At 42.5% G+C, this 17,217-nt stretch overlaps 1 protein-coding gene across 3 annotated transcripts in view; it reads left to right on the plus strand.

Annotated features, from left to right (window-relative positions):
- uvrag (UV radiation resistance associated gene) overlaps nucleotides 1-17,217 on the plus strand; it is a 368,181-nt gene that overhangs the window by 285,007 nt on the left and 65,957 nt on the right. For all 3 annotated transcript variants that reach the window (XM_038817639.1, XM_038817640.1, XM_038817641.1), the window contains exon 13: nucleotides 9,054-9,132. In XM_038817639.1, coding sequence (XP_038673567.1) covers nucleotides 9,054-9,132 — 79 coding nt within the window. The remainder of the gene's footprint in view (nucleotides 1-9,053; nucleotides 9,133-17,217) is intronic.

Genomic DNA, 17,217 nt, shown 5'->3' on the forward strand with positions numbered 1-17,217 from the left:
CTCTGAACCCAAGCTAACTAAAAACAGTACAGCACAGAACAGGCCCTTTGGCCCTTGTTGTTGTGCCGAGCATTGTCTGAAACCAAGATCAAGCTATCCCACTCCCTGTCATTCTGGTGTGCTCCATGTGCCTATCCAATAACCGCTTGAAAGTTCCTAAAGTGTCCGATTCCACTATCACAGCAGGCAGTCCATTCCACTCCCTAACAACTCTCTGAATAAAGAACCTACCTCGGACATCCCTCCTATATCTTCCACCCTGAATCTGTGATTATCTCCTCAGAATCCCCTCGATAAATATCACGTGAGTTTCCAAACACCACTTCCAACAACATGCTTGAAAATCTTTTCTCATAATAATGCTTCCCCTTAACAGTTTGCATTGTGAAATCCAGTCCAGGTTTTACAAATGACTCTGAACCCAAGCTTCCATTCCATGTTTAACATTGAATCTTGTCCAGGATTTTATACCATTCCCTTTGCCTTAACTGTTTCACGCAAAGTCCAATCTAGCCACCGATTTCCAAAGTTATTTCAATTCGCATTCCCCAGGCTGTAGTAAAATCTGAAACCTGAAAATTGCTTTGGATATCTTTCTGCCGTTGGAGCCTTCTTCTCAACTCTGTCTGTTTTTTCTGAACAGTGTTTTGTACTAGGACAGTTAACCTCAGATTTCTTGGAAACATCTCTTCTTTTATCTAGCTTCATTAACTAGCTGCTCTTCAGATCTCTGCACTTGTTTTCTTAACTATTACACCATGGTATGGCTTTTCTTCTAGCAAAGGTGAGCAAGATATTCCCCCTCTCAAATTAACTTAACAAAAACTTTAAAGGGTTTTTATTCTTCCAAGGGCCTCCAATTGACAATCGACCCCCACATGTTTGCCTTTTATTTATTCTTCACACCGTAACCCCCTCTAAGCACAATAAAGTAACAGAACTTGTTTTTAAAATATTTTATTGGTTTTACATTTATTTATAATAACATTTGCCAGGGCTATCATACAACAATAAAGATGAATCTATAAAGATGGGTGCATAAAAAGAAAAAGATTAAAGACAAACAAACTGGTGTACGTTAAAAGTAACGTGCACATGTGGAACCCCTACTTTTGAGCCCCCAGTGGTCGGTTGCCACAACCATACAGTTTTAATGTACATGCTACCACTTGGTATTAGAACCTACCAGTGGATTTGTTTGGCATCAGCCGGGTGTGTTGTTGTAGTCACACTTGTGTGTGTCCTCGCCACCTGTCCCTTCCGGCTCCTCGTGCACTATTTGTCCTGTGTTTTTCTTGATGTCCTTTCCCCCTCCTGCCCCACCTCCCATCCTTTTCTCCTTCTGTTGTCTGTTTCAATCCTCCCTCCCCTCTCCTACCGCCCACTTTACCCGTCCCCTATTGATTGCTGATCACAAACAGGTCTTGGAACAGACTGGTGAATAGCTTCCACGAGTTGTGGAAGCCTTCCAATCCCCGAATGGCAAATTTTATTTTTTCTAATTTAAGGAATTCTGCCAAGCCTTACAGCCATTCCCTGGCCCCGGGTGGCCCTGCTGATCACCAGCGTAACAAAAGTCTCCGAGAGGCAATCAGGAAGGCAAAGGCTTAGGGCATCTGCCCCTCCCCCCGCAAAGAGGTCTGGTTGTTCTGGCACCCCGAAGATCACCAGTAGTGGGCATGGCTCCACTGTCACTCCCACCACTCTGGAGTTGGCCTCACAAGAGGCGTTCCAGTACCCTAAAAGTCCTGGGCAAGACCAGAACATGTGGGTGTGGTTGGCCAGCCTCCATGGCACAGTCCACATTTGTCCTCCACCTCTGGGAAGAACCCACTCATACGAATTCTAGTCAAGTGCACCCTTTGCGCCACCCAAAGTTGCACCAGGCTCGGCCCTGTGCAGGAGGCAGAGCTCATCCTATGCAGTGCTTCAATCCAGAGTCATCTCCCTATCATTCCTCCCAATTCTCCCGTGTCTCATATTTTGGTGACCGAACTTCATCTAATAGTCATCCGTACATGTCTGCACTGTTGCCGTCCCCTAATTCGCCTGCGGTCAGAGGTTTATCCAGTAGAGAGTGTCCTGGTAGCTGGGGGAATTTTGTTGTTTCCTTGCGAGGAAGTTCCTTCTCTATGTACCGGAGTTCGTTCCCTTTCGGTAGCTGAAGCTTGTCTGTCAGTTTCCCCCAGGGCACAGTTGGAATTTAACCAACCCCCACACACAACATCTTTGTCCAGCATGAATCTAACTGTAGGTTTTACCCTTCTTTCCACAGAAATATTAAGTTAAACCCACTTAAAATCTTATTTCTAATGTTTACCAATACAAATCCCTTAAAATTACCATTGTTTTCCTAATATTACCACCACCTGGCTCCTTTAACCCAACGCCCCATAAAGATTGTGTGAAATGATTTTGAACAGTGTTGTCCATAGGGTGGCACAGTGGTTAGCGCGGCTGCCTCACAGCTCCTGGGACCCTGGACCTTGACTGTGGATTTTGCATTTTTCCCCATGTCTGCATGGGTTTCCTTTCCTCCAGCAGTCCAAACATCTGCAGATTAGGTGATAAATTGCCCCTTAGTGTCAAAAGAGTGAGATAGGGTTACGGGGATAGGGTGAAGGCATGTGGGCTTAAGTAGGGTGCTCTTTCCAAGGGCTGGTGCAGACATGATGGGCCGAATGGCCTCCTTCTGCATTCTAGGGATTCTATACTCTTGTCCATGCTGCACCTGACCTACAGTTATACTGTATTGAACATGGGGCATCAGCCCAACTTGGTGCCTGAAATGCACAAAGTTCCATTCTTCACCTTAATGAACACACAGCTCCTAGTCGCCACATTCCACTGTCTGTCCGGGTACACGGAGGGAGAATTCAGAATTACCTAACAGCACGTCTTTCAGGACTAGTGGGAGGAACCCGGAGGAAACCCACGCAGACACAGGGAGAACGTGCAGATTCCGCACAAACTGTGACCTAGCCGGGAATCAAACCTGGGACCCTGACACTGTTAAGCCACAGTGCTAATCACTGTGCTACCGTGCTGCCCAGACCTCCCTCTGTGCCATTTCATAATAGCCAGGTCAACAGCAGAAACTGTGTTCTGCCTTGCAACTGGTGCCTGAGTACAGTAAATCACTACATTGCATGCACTGTTGCCAATTTAGACTCCTGCAGATTGTTCAAACTGTCCAAAAAGTTAAGGTTGGTTTGAAGTGGAAGAATCCAAAAACATAATCCTCCGGTTTTTTTTTTCTTTCCTTAAGTGATTGACTCACCCGAGTGTCCAGATCCTTTCCCTTTTATTTAAAGCTTCATGTTTTCCTGCATTTCTCCATTTAAAACGTGTATTGTTACAGCAAACCTCCTTTTACAGTTTGAATCTAACTGACTAACTACAGTGTATGCTACCAATTAAACATGCCAGGTGATGAATTAGCCAGGTTCAGCCCAAGGGCAGACTTTGTACATAATGGCCCTTTAGCATTGGGGCCATCCTAAAGCAAATATTCAATCTCCTGAAAGGGCAAACCTGAAGTAGCTCGACATGGGAAAGTTTATTTTATTTCGGTGTGGAATGAAAAAGCAAAATTATTAATGAATTCTTTTTGTGATAGGAGCTGACACTAAATTAATTTTTTGGAGGGTTGGGATGGATGGTATTCATCAAACATGCAACTCCAGACTGCTGATTCCGAGGGAGGATTGATGTAGGAATTAAGCTGACAAATTGTAGCACTGCACGTGCAATTCATTCAGGATGAGTCAAATCGGTCAGCAAAAGATGTTTCTCACCTAGCCATTTACACGTCAGGAATGGGTAGGTAGGGGAATGAAAATATTTGGCATGCCATGAACAAGGATCGCTCACTCCGATAAATGTTCTTCCATTTTCCCAAGCAAACTTCCATTTCTTAATTTCATGGTAAGCATCAGCAATCCAAAGACTTGAGGAATACAGTTCCTCTGTCTGGGCTGCCCCACTCGTATGCCTTAAATTTCCATCCTAAGGGATCCCTCCACCTGCTTACGCCCCTGCTATTTAAATTCTCACTCTTCCATCGTGCTTACAGCCTCCATTGGTTATTGTCCTTTTCAGTAGTAGGACAAAAGGTACTTTTGAATGTAGTGTAGATTGTGACCATTGGTGCGCTGCAGGCATGTATTTTGACTTGGAATGTAATGTGATCAAAATTCTAGAGTTTGCTCAGCTTCTCCATGAAAGTCAGGGAGAAATTTTTGAACGTGGCTATTTCTGGTAGTTTCGACACCTCTCTTAGGAGATTGAGGGGGTTGGGCAGAGCGCTTGATGCAACAGATTGTGAAACAAATAAACTTGGCGAATCAAATGGCCTTTCCTCAGTCCATGGTTTGGCTCATGTTTGTTTTTGTTTAGTTCAAACTTTATCGCAGTCATTTTTCTATTTGCATTAGTAAAGTGTGGGGGAGAGCATTCATTATACCAAAACTTTTTTCCAGCATCTCTGTTATGTCACAACTTTGTGCTGAAGAGGCATAACTATGTGATTGCATTCTTTCCAAGTGACCCTTTCAATGGCCCCTTTTCTGTTCACTCTGGCATATTTGTTAAAGCATATTTGTTAAATCTGTTGAGGGGAGGGGAAAAAATGGAAACTTTTTATGAAAATGTAACTGAATACCATGTGTTTCAGATGGCTGGTAAATTTAAACATTCCTCCTCTTCCACAAGGTATTACCAAATGCAAATTTGTGTGAAAATCTAAGACCGCAGAACTGCTGCAAAATAAAGTTGGTAATTTTGATTTTTAAAAAGATATTTCCATTACTTGGCTTAACATCACCATATCAATGTTTCTATTATCACTTGATGAGAATGAGGGGAGGAAGTCATGTTATCCCCATTCCAGTTGCTCCCTGTGATGGTCTGGACTGTGGCCCCAGAACACGCCACACTGCTCGATATGTTTATTATACACTGTGGCATATGTAGACTGTATCATATTCGTTGCAAAACCCTGTTGCTTAGGAATAATTGTGATACATGGGAACAGGAGTAAGCCATTCAGTCCATCAGGGCTACTTTGCCATTCACTTAAGTCATCATTGTCCTGGGCGGCACGGTGGTTAGCACTACTGCCTCACAGCACGGAAGACCCGGGTTCCATCCCGACCCCGGGTCGCTGTCCGTATGGAGTTTGCACATTGTCCCCCTGGCTGTGTGGCTTTCACCCCCACAACTCTGATGTCAGGTAGGTGGGTTGGCAACGCTAAATTGGCCCTGAATTGGAAAAAAAAGAATTGAATACTTTAAAAAAAAAAAAAAAAAAAATTTGAGTCATGATTGACCTGTAGCTCAAGTCCTTTTATCCATGTTCATTCCATATTCTATACGCTTCCAAAACCCAAATTGATCTTGGGGCTTGACTTGTTGTTGTGCCCTGGCCTCAAAAGCCTTTGGAAGAAAGAGAATTCTAGATTTCTGCTGCCTTGTGTTTTTGCAACTTAATCCAGTTGAAGAAATCTTATTTATTAATCTTAGAGGCATGGAACTCCTTGAATCGTGATGTTTATTCTGTGTCGCTGGTTTCTGACTAAATGATTGATGAGAGCTAGTAAGCCAAAATTCTATCTCCTTGTAATTAATTTGTTGCTTTGCTCAGTGGGAAACGTCCAATCATGTGGCACTGACTGTTTGTGTGATAAAGGTTTCACATTGACAGCCCCTTTGCTCATATGAGCATCGACAGTGAATATGAACGACAGAAAGCACCACAGCCGAATTTTGCCAGCACACGCACTTTCCAGTGAGACATATTGGATGGCAGTCAGGGTAAACAATTGCCCAAAGTTCTGTTTGTAGTTTCCAACTTGGGTAATGTCTTTTTGATTCATCCTTATGTCAGCATTGACTGCCCATTCCTAACTGCACTTGCAAGGATAGTGGTGAGCTGCCATCTTAAACCTCTGCAGTCAATGTGTTGGAAGGAATGGATTTCAGGATTTTGCCACAGCGACAGTGAAAGATTGGTGATGTAGCTCCAAGTCCAGATGATGGTGTTCCATGTATCTGTTGCTCTTATCCTTCTAGGTGAGAGAGGTTGCAGCTTTGGTAGGTGCTGTTGAAGGATCCTTGGAGAGTTGTTGCAAAGCAACTTGTGGATAGTACACAATGCTGCTGTACGCTATTGACCCCATTCCTCTCCCTGGCTACCGTCTGAAACTAAGTCAGTCTATCACAACCTTGGTGTCATATTTAATTCTGAGTTGAACTGACCTCTCATTTGCGCCATCTCTTCAGACTACCTCTTCCATTTCCGCTCGATTTTGTCCCAATCTCATTTAACCTACTGCTGAAATGTTCATGCCTTTGTTATCTCCAGCCTTGCAATCCTGGTTGGTCTCCCACATTCTACTTCCATAAACTTGAGGCAATTCAAAACTCTGCCGCAAGTCTTGTTCCCCTATCAGCCGCATGCTTGTTGACCTTCATTAGCTCCTGGTCAATCAACAGCTTGATTTTGAAAATCTCATCCTTGTTTTCAAATCCCTTCATGGCTTTGCTCCTCTTGATCTCTGATCTCCTCCAAACTCACAAGCTTTCATGATCTCTGGGCTCCTCTAATTCTGGCCCATTGTGCCCTCCTCTAATTATGGCCTCTTGTACATTCCTAATTTAATTTATTCACTATTGGTGGCTGTGCCTTCTAATGCCTAGACCTCCAGCTGTGGAATTCCCTCCCTGCACTCCTTCATCTAGAACATAGAACAGTACAGCACAGAACAGGCCCTTCGGCCCTCGATGTTGTGCCGAGCAATGATCACCCTACTTAAACCCACGTAACCCGTATACCTGTAACCCAACAATCCCCCCATTAACCTTACACTACGGGCAATTTAGCATGGCCAATCCACCTAACCTGCACATCTTTGGACTGTGGGAGGAAACCGGAGCACCCGGAGGAAACCCACGCAAACACGGGGAGGACGTGCAGACTCCACACAGACAGTGACCCAGCCGGGAATCGAACCTGGGACCCTGGAGCTGTGAAGCATTGATGCTAACCACCATGCTACCGTGAGGCCCCTCTCTCCACCTTGGTTTCTTCATTTGTGACACTTCATAAAATCTATCTCTTTGACCAAGATTTTGTCATCTGATCCAATACCTCTTGGGTGACTTAATGACATACTTGATTTATAAAGCTCCTGTGAAGAGCCTTGGGAGATTTCATTTCAGTAAAGGCACAATATATGTTGTTAAAATAGTGTTGGGGTACCGATCAAGCAGGCTGTTTGATGCTGGTTAAGGTCCATTTTCCTACACCTGGTACATCCAGTCAAGTGAACAGCATTCCATGGCAGCCCTGACTTGAGTCTTGTGAATGTGTTGCAAGCTTTGGGGAGTCAGGAGATGAGTTACTTTCTGTAGGATTCTCGGCCTCTGACCTGCCCTTGCACCTACTGTACTTGCATGGTTAGTCCAGTTGAGCTTTGTTGATAGAGAAGGATTCTGCAATGGTAATTCCATAAATGTCAAGGAGAGATGATTGGAAGTCCCTGCACATGTGTGATGTGTATGTTATTTGTCACTTAACCAATGCTTGAATGGCACCCAGGCATGGGTGCTTCAGAATCTGAGAAATTGTAAATGATACAAAACACTGAAATCCTCAGCGAACATCTCCATTCTGACCTTGTATTGGTGTGTAGGTCATTGATGAAAGAGCTGAAGATGGCTGGATCTAGGACATGACTCAGAGGCATACCTGCAGTTGTGTCCCAGGACTGGGATATTGGTCTCCATCACCAAATATCTGTCCTGGTCCACCCACATTGACGTTTCAACCAGGAAAGCACAACAGCTCCTATACTTCCTCAGGAAACTAAGGAAATTTGGCATGTTCTCGTTGACTCTTACCAACTTTTACAAATGCACCATAGAAAGCATCCTACCTGGCTGCATCACAGCCTGCTATGGCAACTGCTCGGCCCAAGACCATAAGAAATTTCAGAGTGGTGAACACCGCCCAGTCCACCCCACAAATCCACCTCCTATCCGTCGACCCCAACTACACCTCTCGCTGCCTTGGGAAAGCGGGCAGCATAATCAAAGTCCCCTCCCACCCGGCTTAATCACTCTTCCAACTTTTCCCGTTGGGCAGGAGATACAAAAGTCGGAGAACATGCACAGAGATTCAAAAACAGCTTCTTTCCAGCTTTCACCAGACTCCAAAATGATCCTCTTATGGACTGATCTCATTCTTACTACATTCCTGTGTGCTTCACCCGATACCTGTGTCTATGTATTTACATTGTGTTCGTTGTGTTGCCCTATTATGTATTTTCTTTCATGTACTAAATGATCTATTTGAGCTGCACACAGAAAAATACTTTTCACTGTACCTGGTACACGTGGCAATAAACAAATCCATTCATCCAATTTTTAGTGACTTCAATTTTCCTTTTTCCTTCATGTCACACTTGGTCAAATGCTGCCTTGATGTGAAGGGCAGTTACACTCACCTCGCTACTGAAACTCAGTTCTTCTGTCCTTATCAAGGCTGTAATGAGGTCTGGAGTCGAGTGGTCCTGGCAGAACCCAAACTGAGCATTGGTGAGCAGATTATTGCGCAAGAGTCACTCAATAGTACCAGTGACGGCATGTTATATTGCTTTGCTGAAGATTGAGTAGACTGGTGGGGTGATAATTGGCCAGGTTGGGTTTACCCTGCTTTTTGTGGGCGAGATGTACTGGACAATATTCCACCTTGCTAGGCAGATGCCAGTGTTGTAGCTGTATTGGAACAGTAGCTATTCTGGAACACACGTCTTCAGTACTATTGTCGGAATCTTGTCGGGGTCCATGGCCTTTGCAGTATCCAGTGTGCTAACATTTCTCTCAACTGAATGTGATATAGGAGTTCAGAATAATGTTGTGTTCAAAGCTCAATTATACCTTGTGCCACTGATAATAGTAATGTGAAACCAAATGCAATGTAAACTTACAATTTACAGTCCTTGTTCCCCCAGACAGTTGTTAACTAGGCTCTCCTGTGTTTGTATTCACAGGTTCCCTCTGTATCCAAGAGGAGGAGAAAGGTTTCAGTTTGAATATGGAGTTTATTTACTAAACAAAAATATCGCACAGGTAGGTCTATGGTGGTGTTGAGGCAGGTGTAGGTTAGACTTTAGGATTTGTTGGGTGTCATGACATTTTTCTTTCCTTCCATCGTCTTTAGATTGTATTGTGGAACACAACACTTTACACATACAATAGCTGCAAGTTAGACAACCTTCAGTTGTGCATTGTGCCTCAGCTAAGGAGTAAATAATTCTATCACTGAACTATTTTATACATAGCCGTTATTGTACATTGACCTAAATGTTTTGCTACTCATTAAAGCTGTATCAGCTTACTGTTTTTTAATGACTAGAGTGTAAATTTTCATGGCAGTTGTGAACGCTGTATCTTCTGAGGCCATTTTGACCCAGTTCTCTTCTATTTTTGCATCAAATTGTATTTTGCCCTCACTTTTTGTGCCACGATCGAGAACAAATTTGGAGTTTGTGACAAGAGTGTAGCAAATACTACTGCTCTGAATTCAGGTTTGTAGCAAGAGTGTAGCAAATACTACTGCTCTGAATTCAGGTTTGAGTCTGTCACAGTGAAATAGTTCAAAGCAGGATTGGTGGGTGAAAATTTTGGGATCACAAACTACCAAGAATGGAAAATATTCCTTCCCTTGGAAAGTGTTCAAAAGTTGGAGATGGCTCCTCCAACGTTGATTGGACAGATCGTTAACTCAAAATGATCCAACACTCTGCCTTTCCTCCACCCTTAGCACATTTTCTACTAATGTGACTACTATTTCCTTCAACTGTTGACTCAGATCACAAGTTAAGGATAGCCACCTGACTACTCTTGGATCATTCTCTAAGCAAGACCCTCCAGTTCTCCTTGCCAATTCCCCCACCCAAATTGCTGCACCTAGTTGTCAGGTTATTGAAATGTTTGACTCTATTACTCCATCTGAAAATGTATTCCATATATTGGTATGTTTGTTTGTGTCGTTGCCCCGGCTAAATTACACGTGCGCGCAGCTATGGAGCAATATGAGAGGTTACATGCAAACAGCTAGCAAGTTGGCAATGCATTGCTGTGCAAAAGTTTAAAAGTGCCACTCATTGAAATAACTGCACAACAAAGAAAAATTACAAGGAACACGGCTCTATGTGTGTGCATATTTATGTTTGTTTGTATGGTGGCCCAGTGGTTAGCACTGCTGCCTACGGCGCCGAGGACCGGGTTCAATCCCGGCCCCAGATCGCTGTCCATGCGGACAATTTTCACATGCCTGCGTGGGTCCCTCCCAACAACCCAAAAAGATGTGCAGGGTAGGTGAATTGGCCGCACTAAATTGCCCCTTAATTGGGGGGAAAAAAGAATTGGCTACTCTAAATGTTTTTTTAAATGTTTGTTTGTGTATGTATGAATATTTCATAACATCAGTTCTTAATTTGCCTTTTATTTATTTGAAGCTTTGTCCTACCCTCCTGGTTTAATTTAAAATAATTTTTCTGATTTATCTCTATCTTGGGAAAACTAATTTTCATTCAGTGGCATTGCAGCCATAGAGAATACACTACTTGGGGAATTATAGAATTTTACAGTGCAGAAGGAGGCCATTCGGCCCATCGAGTCTGCACCGGCTCTTAGAAAGAGCACCCCACCCAAGGCCCACACCTCCACCCTATCCTCAGAACCCAACAACCTAACCCAACACTAAGGGCAATTTTGGACACTAAGGGCAATTTTAGCATGGCCAGTCCACCTAACCTGCACATCTTTGGACTGTGGGAGGAAACCGGAGCACCCAGAGGAAACTCACGCACACGGGAGGATGTGCAGACTCCGCACAGACAGTGACCCAAGCCGGGAACCTGGGACCCAGGAGCTGTGAAGCAATTGTGCTATCCACAATGCTACCGTGCTGCTGTGGGGTTAAACGTTGTAAAAGTCCTTCCTGTTTATTTCCTTTCTTCCCATTTCTTTTTTTTTGTTATTTTGGTCCGTGGACCCATAATCTGGATGTGCCTTGAAGCAGAAGCTTCAGTTGTAACAGCCTGCTTACCAGAACACCGTGTTCCTAGGTTTTGTATTTTGGAAGGGAATGGATCCTTGGACCTAGGTTTGGAAGGAGTTGGTTGGAGTGCGTGCATGGACGCGTATACAACTGCGTAGCCTGCTCTGACTCTTTCAAGTGTTCGGGACGTAGTGCTGTGGGTTTGGAGCCACAAGACCAAACCGGGTACACATAGCACATTTCCTTCCCTAAAGGGCATTAGTTAAACAGTTAGGTTTTACAATGATTCAGTAGTTTCATGTTCAATATAATTGATACTAGCATCTTAATTTCAACTTTATTGAATTCACTGAATTTAAATTACCCAACTGCTGTGGTGAGATGTGAGCTCATGTTTCCGGATCATTAGCCCAGGCCTCTGGATTACTAGCTCGGTAACATGTATGCTGCAATATCTCAACGATATTGGTGAATTGTCAGCATCATTAATTCTTGAAGCATCTCACTTTAGCTATTTCCAGCAAAGGTATTTGAATTTTATTGTTAGATTTATGTATTTTCCTGAAGTGTGTGATCGTTCATTTTCCTGATCTTTGAAGCAAAAATCACAGAATTATTATGGAGCATCAGGGCTTAGTGCCATTTTCCTGTCTTTTCCTGTACCACTGCACATTGTTTCTATTCAAGTAATCATCTCAAGATCTATGCTCATAATTGAAGTTTCTCATCCCTGGAACCATTCTTGTAAACTCTTCTGCGCTCTCTCCAAATGCCTCCACGTCCTTCCTATACCGTGGCACCAAGAGCTGTGCCCAATATTCCAGCTGAGTTTTACTGGTGTCTTGTATAAATTCAGCATAACTTCCTTGCTCTTGTACTCTATTCCCCCTATTAATAAAGCCCATAATACTATATGCTTTATGTTGGTCCAGTGCATTCTTTCAGAATTCCTTTCCATTTATCCAGAAATTGACATATAATGTCAGTCACAACTCAATTGTGTCTCAGTCGAAAGGTCATTTCAATCCAGAGACTTGAGCATATATTCTCGGATGGTATTTCAATGTGTCCTGAGGGAACACTGCAGTTTTGAGTGTGCACTACGCTGTCAGAGGTGGTGTCTTTCAGATGAGATTTAGATGGATATAAATGGGTGCCCTGGTCAATGATGGATGTAAAACGGTGCCCTGGCCAATTATGAAATGAAAATCGCTTATTGTCAGAAGTGGGCTTCAAATGAAGTTACTGTGAAAAGCCCCTAGTCGCCGCATTCTGCCACCTGTTCGGGGAGGCTGGTACGGAAATTGAACCGTGCTGCTGGCCTGCCATGGTCTGCTTTAAAAGCCAGCGATTTAGCACTGTGCTATAATTATTCCTCAGCCATCATGACAAATTATCTGCTCATTATCACAGTGCTGTTTGTGGGACCTTACTCTGCTCAAATTGGCAGCTGTATTTTCTATATTACAACAGTAACTGCACATCAAACAGATTGCACTGAAAAAGCTTTTGGGGCATCATGAAAGCCGCAAGTCTTTCTTAAATTATTGTCTGTGTGGAAAAGAAAAATGTCACATTGAGCTGCACTATTTATATTGGATTTGAAATATATTGTTGGGTTAGAGTACAGATACTCTATCTAAAAATGCTGTGCATGACTTTGGACTCTTTGATGCTGAAACTAGTTGCCTGAAATGGAAAGTTTTCCAACAAAAAGACCAATGTGTATTTATATAGTACCTTTAACATGAAATGTCCCAAATCACGGTTGCACAGTGCTTAGCACTTTTGCTTCATAATGCCAGGGTTCCAGATTTGATTCCCGCTTGGGTTGCTTTCTGCGTGGAGTCTGCACATTCTCCCGTTTCTGTATAGGTTTTGTTTGGGTACTCCAGTTTCCTCCCACAAGTCCCAAAAGACGTGCTTGTTAGGTGAATTAGACATTCTGAATTCTCCCACTGTGTACCCGAACAGGCACTGGAGTGTGGCGACGAGGGGCTTTTGACAGTAACTTCATTGCAGTATTAATGTTAGCCTACTTGTGACAATTATAAAGATTATTATTAAAAATTACTTCCCAAGAGTATTATTGAATACAATTTGATAGAGAGCCACATAGATTTACTTCTACAGGTGACTGAGATTGGTCAAAGAGGTAGGTTTTCAGCAGTGTGTTAAAAGGACACTGGGGTGCAGCGGTGGAGAAATAGCCAGCTGAAACATAGTTGTCACTGGAGGAGCAGTGACAATCGGGTTGCCAAGAGGCCAGAATTGGAGCAGCGTTACAGGCCTGGAGAGGTTTATAGAGCTGAGAGGGCGATCCCGTTTGGGAATATGGAAGCGAGGATGAGAACATTTAAAATGGTTGTGGTGTAAACAGGGGGTGATGGGTGAAAGGAACTTGACGCAAGTAGTTTATCCCCCTGATATGGACAGTATTCACAAAACAAAATGTTACTGAGTTGGTTAGACAGCAGCATCTATCTACCCATTAAACCTGCCGAGTGTCACTTGTTAAGATCCCGGACCAGACACCAACATTTTTTTAGGATACCAGACAAGAACTTCCAACACTTTTAATTTATAAAACTGAGGAAAAGATGCTTCGCCCCGGGAGTGATGACTGACCAACAAGTATCTTTTATGTTAAAATAAACTTTAATTTAAACCCACAATTAACCACACTAACATCAAATAAAATAGCTTTACAATTCCACTCCCATCTCCCTGAGCATTTGGCAAAGCTTCTGTTCAACTTTAAAAATTCTAGCACACCGCAAAGCTGCAGACAGACCTGGCTCCTCCCATTAATTACATCATCTGTATCACACTTTAATTTACCATCACCTGCCTAGCTAGGACTGCGTACAACCCCCCAAATTATCTTCTGTCCAGGGAATCTACAGCAATCATAATGTAGCACAGTGGTTAGCACTTGCTTTGCAATGTCAGGGTCCCAGGATCGATTCCCAGCTTGGGTCATTGTCTGTGCAGAATCTGCACGTTCTCCCTGTGTCTGCATTGGGTTTCCTCCGAGTGCTCCGGTTTCCTCCCACAAGTCCCAAAAGAGGTGCTGTTAGGTAATTTGGACTTTCTGAATTCTCCCTTGTACCCGAATAGGTGCCGGAATGTGGCAACTAGTGGCTTTTCACAGTAGCTTCATTGCAGTGCTAACGTAAGCATACTTGTGACAATAAAGATTATTATTATATTATGTTCCATTAGGCATCTCTATGAAAACAAATAAATAGTTAAAATTAACGATCACCTCACCTTTTGTGACCCCTTAATTGCAGCTTTAGCGGACACACGACCTGGAGTCACAATGCTGACCATGGTCATGATTTTCAAGTAACTATGAACAAGGAAGTCACAGCTGAAGCAGAGCCTGCTGGTTGGAACACTGCAACAGGAGTAGACCATTTAACCCCTCCAGACTATTCCACCATTCAGTAATACCATGGCTTATCTGTAACTTCACTCCACATGTCTGCCTTTGCCCATAAAACCTTTGGTTAACAAAAATCAGTCAATATCTGACTTAACATTAAGCATTAACTTTGTAGAAGGGAATGCTGAATTACTACTTCCCTTTATGTGGAAGTGTTTACAACTTCACTACTGAAAGTCCCAGTTTAATCTTTAAGCTATGCCCAAATCCAAAATATCCCTGCTACATCGGACATGGTTTTTCTGAATCTAACTTAATATTTTAAAGCTAGTGCTCTCATAGCTGCCTTGGCCAGCATCAGATAATTCTGCAGAGTGAGGATTGAACCTGCATCTTCCAGTTACACCAGGTGGCGCTTTTATCTCAACAGCCATTACAGCCCAATACTTGTACAAAAAATGAAGTTAACGGATGATTGCAATATTTGGAAGATTTAACCGCTTAAATTGATAAAAGTAAAACTCTGTGCACTCTTGGGATATTTTGACAGATGAATATACACAGCTGAATATATGTACTAGCAAGTATTCGTTGAGTGCCAACACATTGATGAATTGCTCCTGCTTCCCTGAGAAAGATTATACATTGGTCGTTCTTCAGTATACCGGTGTGCAATCTGCAATCAACAGAATTGGCCTCTGTGTATGACAGTTATCAGTGAAATCTATTTTTGCTATAAATACAGATGTATAACTTACCCACTCATAGGAACATTGTCTGCAAAAACATTCTGCAAATTTGAAACTGCTCATCTCACCTAAAGGCTTATTTATTTCCACTGTCTAAAAGTATTTTGCAGCATCAAAGTTATTTCTTTAAAAAAAAACATATTTATATAGAATTCTATTAAACCTCCTCATTCTTGCACCCTAATCTTCACATTCAACTGCATATATAAACTGTTATTACCTCTGTCCTACCTTTTAGATTATTCCGAATATTTGTCGCAACATTAAGTTCTTTCCAAAGTCTATCTTTAAACTCACGGCTTAAATTTATATGCTCTGCTCCTTCTTGCTTTACTGGCATTGAAATAATACTCTTGTTAAGTGTTCCATTTACTATTTTACATATTGCAGTTAATTTCCTGTGTACCTTTATTTTATACAAGCCCACATATTAATCTATCTTCATAATTCATGCCCTTTATAGTTCATCAGGGTCATTCTTGAAACAGTGGAGGAAGCAAAGGGGATGTAGAGCACAGTGATTGGCAACCTCAAAGGAAGCAAGTGTAGCACACATGAACAGAAGGGACTTGTTGGACTTTTGGATTAACGCCTACTCCTGTACCCAGGTTTACCAGATCATTGGGGAAATAAACATCAGTTGAAAATCAGTAATGTATTGCAGTGATGAGAGGTGCAGCTGTGAAACCAATAGAGCTTTCACTTGCACATTTTGCATATCAGTAGGGTCTGAGTTATTTTCTGGCCTGGAAGGGAAACTAACTAATTAGATTAAATTTAGATGTGGCAACATTCCAGCTTAACCCTTCTCGTCTATAATGGAATTCTTGTTCCATATCATGGAATGGAACAGTCATCTTTTAAGTGGTTCCAAAGTATTTGAATGTTGCTTTCATCTTGGTGTTAGTTTATAAAATGAATACTTTGTTTAGCATTGTGAGACTTTGCTGTACTATTAACTGCAGGATGGGTGAGGAGTAGGGCAGCATGTGGCACAGTGGTTAGCACTGGGACTGCAGCGCTGAGGACCTGGGTTCGAATCCCAGCCCTGGGTCACTGTCTGTGTGGAGCTGGTACATTCTCCCTGTGACTGCGTGGATTTCACCCCCACAAACCCAAAGATGTGCAGGTTAGGTGGATTGGTCATGCTAAATTGCCCCTTAATTGGAAAAGAAAAAAATGATTGGCTACTCTAAATTTATTTTTAAAAATGATGAGTGCAGTCAGGCGAAAGATTATTGTTCACATTTTGCACATTATACATTTAATCTGAGAATTTGTGGCACACTTTGAATTGCCTTTGTCTTGTTACGTAGAATTTACAACACAAAAACAGTCCATTTGGCTCAGTTGGTTTGTGCCTGTGCCTATGCACCAAATCCAGAATTGCCTGTTCCCGAGTAGGCTCTGTCACAAGCTGCTCCAAAAAGCCATCTCTTCGACATTCCACAAATTTATTTTCTTGGGATCCACGACCAACCTGATTTTCCCAGTCCACCTGCATATTGAAGTCCCCCATGATTATTGTAATATTGCCTTTTTCACATGCCTTTTCTATCTCCTGATTTTTTTGCACCACATCCTGACGACTGCTCAGGGGCCTGTACATAAATCCCATCAGGATCTTTTTACCTTTTGCGATTCCTCAATTCTACCCACAGAGATCCTATGCCTTCTGATCCTATATCGCTTTTTGCTATCGATTTAACTTCATTCCTTACTAACAATGCTGTTCAGAATAGCAAGATAAAGAATATATTTGATTTAACTATAATTAGTATGCCAAATGTTGCCACAATGTGTCTGATTCTAGCATTAAACTATTGGTGGTCCCAAAATAAACTTCACACCCCAGTGCACACTACCTACGGAGATTTGACAAATTCAGATAAAACTGGAGAATGCATTGGTGAAAGACCTGGTATGACATCTTGCTTTTTCTCTATTCTTTTCCCATATGTTTTTAAACCAACAAATTAAATACTTATGAAGAGGAGTGAATGTGCCTT

This window comes from Scyliorhinus canicula, chromosome 14 (genome assembly GCF_902713615.1).
Source record: "Scyliorhinus canicula chromosome 14, sScyCan1.1, whole genome shotgun sequence".
Taxonomy (NCBI): domain Eukaryota; kingdom Metazoa; phylum Chordata; class Chondrichthyes; order Carcharhiniformes; family Scyliorhinidae; genus Scyliorhinus; species Scyliorhinus canicula.